At 44.2% G+C, this 4,702-nt stretch overlaps 1 protein-coding gene across 3 annotated transcripts in view; it reads left to right on the top strand.

Moving 5' to 3' along the window:
• sulf2b (sulfatase 2b) overlaps nucleotides 1–4,195 on the top strand; it is a 163,530-nt gene extending 159,335 nt beyond the window's left edge. For all 3 annotated transcript variants that reach the window (XM_076277485.1, XM_076277483.1, XM_076277484.1), the window contains 2 exons: nucleotides 2,685–2,718; nucleotides 4,023–4,195. In XM_076277485.1, coding sequence (XP_076133600.1) covers nucleotides 2,685–2,718; nucleotides 4,023–4,053 — 65 coding nt within the window. In that variant the 3' untranslated portion in view covers nucleotides 4,054–4,195. The remainder of the gene's footprint in view (nucleotides 1–2,684; nucleotides 2,719–4,022) is intronic.
• The last annotated feature ends 507 nt before the right edge of the window (nucleotides 4,196–4,702 follow it).

Raw genomic sequence — 4,702 nt, 5'->3', positions numbered from 1 at the left:
ATGCACACGCACGCATACACACACAAACACATAACACATATACACACACAAACACACACACACACACACACACACACACACACACACACACACCCACGCATACTGAAACACACTAGTGTGTAGAGTGAAATGGAGAATGTGTTCTGCCCGACATCCTCATCATCCTCATTGTCACCAGACCCAAGCCCCTGCATCGCTTTTTGTCCTCCTTGTTTGTCTCACACACACACACACACACACACACACACACACACACACACACACACACGCTCACACACAAATGCCAAAACACACACACACACACACATGCCCATGCACAAAAACTGCATCCTTCATGATACCCTGAACCAGATTTTGGAGTAAGTGGAGTCCACAGGTAATGTCATTACGACTTCCAAAGCATTAACAAATGGGTACAGAGGTTGGACTTTTCTTTTGGTGATAATACTGTAATATACAGTAATGTTATTGTATTAGTTCATGAATGGTAAGCTGAGGTACAAATACAAATGTTTTTTGTGTGTTGTCATATTGTTTACAGTTTTTTTTTCAATTGCTTAAGCACAATTTTGAAAACAGGGCCTATTTTTTCAAACACTACACACAATTAACACACCACACCCAAGTAGCAGAATCCCTCAATCTTTTGCAAAATTAAACACTTCAGTCAAAACTATACAATTATTTATCAAAACTCTTTTTTTTTTTTGTCAAATCACATACACATCCATCATGATCTGATGATGTTTGAATCCTCAGTGTACTCAACAAAACATGTCTTCATAGGATATAGTGTATGCTTGTCTTTTTCTTTCCAGAAATATTGTTCAAGTAGGATTAGAGGATACAAGAATATACTGGCCATTCACGACACATAAGACCAGACCTGTGCATTTTTACAGACCCGAGGGGTATTTCACAAAGGCAGAATTAAGACATCCAAGATAAGTGATAAAGCGAGGTTTGACATAGCGTTGTTTGGTCATCCTAGCTCAACTCGTTTCACTAATGCCAATCCAGGATGAGTAGGAGCAACTATGTCGAGCCAGGTGTAAGTAATTCAGGATGTGTGCGCGTTCTCATTTCTGCTCCAAAGTGCCCACGGTTGGAATAAAAAAGAGGCGGAAAATAGCGTCACTCACACAAAGTGAACAACCGCTTTTAAAATATAGAAAATGAAGTAAAGTTGTCCTTTTTGGAATGGGGAATCATTACTATTTCTGTAAAATAGCAGGAGTAGACGTGGTAGACCAACTGAATGCAAATTTACGTATGAACCCATGTGTGAGTGCTTCCTTGTCTCGGCACGCAACGTCATTAAGAAAGCGCTTGTCACTGCAAAGATGCACATAGTATGATATACCTTAATATTATAGAAAACTTGCCCCTCCACTTCCGATCAACTACAGTAGGCTATTCATCAAACGTCTATCAACAAAAGAAGCAAACAACAAGTACCTGTAGGCCTATGTTAATAATTATAAGGCACAATTATCACAATTAAAATAATAACCATATAGGCAGACAATCTGTTTTTGTTTTGCGAGCAAATAAATTTAGCAAATAGTATATAAATGGAATAAAGCTCCTTAAAAATTAGCATGGAGGTCTGATGTAAATGACAACTAGCTGAACCAATAAGACGACATAATTACCATTAGAATTAACTTACTGTAGCTTGGCTGTTAGCCTGGTCGGGACTAGGCTAGGTGCAGAGAATAAATCCCCATGGTAACTTATGTGCCATCTCTTTTGTGAAACCAAGTCAAGGCTAAATTCATCCAGGATAACCTAAAAATCCCAGCTTAATCCCTTATCTAGGTTTTGTGAAATACCCCTCTGGACTTTAGAATGTCTCTCCACATTGTGAAACTGCCGTTTTTTCAACTGCTTACACACCAAATCTTTGCATAGCACACAATTTTCTAAACATGTCACTCAAACACCATAACCCCATAACAAATCTGCAAAACCATACACTAATTATATTGCTTTCAATTGCAAAAACACTTTTTGCAAAACAGTGTCTCTTCCTCCTCCTCTTCCTCTCAATACTACATTGCCGTCATTTTTGTTGTTGACAAGGGCTCACCTGTTGCCCAGTGTTTGGGACTGATTGTTGAGTTTACAGTTATGCACCTAAGTGTCTTTACACCCAATAGTTGTGTTTGATCAATTGGTTCATGGGTTTGTATTTTGAAAGGTAGTGCCTTGAAATTGCAAAGAGGAGACAATATCTGACATTTCTGTTTCTAAAGTAGAGAAATGTGTTTAGTGTTTGTTTGTGTAAGGTGTGTAGTATTTTGCAAAAAGTGTGAGGCTGACAATGTTATTACAGTATAGTTGTGCCAATCTAAACTGATGTTTTGCTCCTTGAGTGTAAAGTTTTCCCTAACTATGGAATACTTTTGATTTTAGTGTTTAAGCAATCGGAAAAAAAATGTAATTTGTGTTGAATCGAGCCTTGTTTTGAAAAGCTAAACAAAGCCTCTGGGTTTTGGTTCACAGTCTACTTGCCTGAAGGTTTGGGCCCTCTCATGGTTTTTGAATGTCTTCCCAAACGTTGGTGGTGTCCTCTCATGCTGGTCAGAATAAGGGTCCATGTGCTGTGCCTTACTATGACCCCCCCCCCTCCTCCTGTCCTCACGTACCCTCTCTAACCAGTGATGTTGTCTCTCCTTCAGGCGGTAAAGAGCGCAGCAGCTATGATGAATACAGGTATCTTCCCTCCACCATAGAGTTTTATCTCTCTCACACATCACTATGGCACTGAGATCTACCCTCAGTACAGGACATACACACACACACACACACACACACACACACACACACACACACACACACACATGCAGTCCCACCAATAAGAAATGCTTTATGAAGTACATGGGTGTATTGAAAATGTGGGTTTTTTGGATGACAAAGAACCACGCTGTAAACATGACTACACCGACAGCAGTTTCCACTGAAGCTATGGTGGCACTTTTTTAAGCTCTCTCTCTCTCGCTCTCTCTCTCTCTCTTTTCCTTCTTCTCACTTTCTGTTTGGCTTCTTGCATGACTCTGCTCACTACTGAGTGCTGTTTACGTGTGTGTGTGTGTGCGCGCTTGAGAGAGAGAGAGAGAGAGAGAGAGAAATGGAAGGACTTTGTATATGTGTGTGTGTGTGTGTGTGTGTGTGTGTGTTTGTGTGTGTGCATAAGAATGGGTTCTTGCCTGCTTTTGCGGGGCAAGGTAACAGTCTTGTCTTGTTGTTGCTTGTTGCATCAGGCAGTTTCACCGTCGCAAGTGGCCTAAAGTGAAGAAGCCCGTCTCCAAATCACTGTGAGTTTGGAAACCCTGCTGTCATCCCTGGGGACTCGATGCCACCACCGAGCCACCACCAGACCTCTTTAACTCACCATTATCTTTTTTCTTTTTCTTCTCCTCTTTTGATCTCTTCTTTTATTCCCTCCGCCTGTTAATCCCTTTCTTCTCTGCATTGTTTCTTTTGGCTTGCATGATTGCACTGGGCTTGTCTGAGCCATCCGACCGTCTGACCTCTCCTGATTGCATGCAGCCAGGGCTGCGAGGCTCCCATCTCGCGCACTTCTGTTTCTGACCACCAGAGGGCTCCATTCATCCACCATGGCCCCCTGTCCACTGCCATACAATCCCCATTCTCTACACCACTGACCACTTCAAATCAACATTAATACACTTCAGTCTTGACTTTAGTCTTGACTTCTCACTCCTCAAAACTGTCCTTCACAGTCATTCATTACAGTAATTGGTCAGACACAAATCCACAACACCATCTACTGATCATTCCAACAAACACATTTCAAGTGTCCATTGCTGCTACATGACTCATCATTTCAGTGAACAGGAAGCAGTGTGGATGTTTGTTATTTTAGCTTTTCGTTGAACTGCTCTCGCATTGCATTGTGGGAGGATTTGGAAGTATATTTGTTTTGTTTGCATGTGTGTATGAATTTTATATTTTACTGAGGTGCGTATGCGTGTGTGTGTGTTTTGTACCTGCAGAGGACAAATTTGGGAGGGCTGGGAGGGCTAATGCCCCTGAGAACTCCAGCCCAGCCAAGCAGGACCGGTATTCCGGGACATCAAACTGGTCAGAACTTGAACCCTTGTACAAACTTGACGAGCATGCCTACGATCTCAAACTGGACTTTAACATCAGCCTGGAGGACTGGACCAACTTCAGCAGCGCCGTGGACAGGATGTTCGCGCTGCTCAGTAACGACAACCAGCCCGACCCCCAGCAAAGGCCGCTAGCTCCGGAGGAGGGTGGGAGGAGTAGAGGCGGACACGCCCTGGTCTCCTCCACCAGCCAATCGGCTTCGGCCCTCTACCTGACCACCCTGGCCACGCCCGCTCTGCTGCTGAGGGAGGCGGGGGCTGGGGTCCTGAGGGAGGTGCTGGGACTCAACCAGGATCCAAGCCCCTCTTCCTCTTCCTCCTCTTCCTCCTCCACATCCTCCTCTTCCTCGTCCAGTCCCGTCCCCACCACTCCCTCTGAGGAGGAGAGTGGCGCCTGGCGGGTGTCCTCGCGCCTCCTGGACCGGTTCCTGGAGGAGAACAAGAACACCCTGCCAGGAGAGGAGGAAGAGGAGGACGACGAAGACGAGGACGATGAAGATGAGGGTGGGAGCGAGGATGAGGGCGAGGGGCTCCTGAGAAGACGGACAGGGCGACAGAGGTTC

Source organism: Alosa pseudoharengus, unplaced genomic scaffold (assembly GCF_046254945.1).
Source record: "Alosa pseudoharengus isolate Yale_2024_CS ecotype anadromous, Long Island Sound unplaced genomic scaffold, YU_APseudo_1.1 YU_APseudo_1.1_scf_9, whole genome shotgun sequence".
In the NCBI taxonomy this organism is placed as follows: Eukaryota; Metazoa; Chordata; class Actinopteri; order Clupeiformes; family Clupeidae; genus Alosa; species Alosa pseudoharengus.
This window is presented reverse-complemented; position numbering and strand designations above follow the sequence as displayed.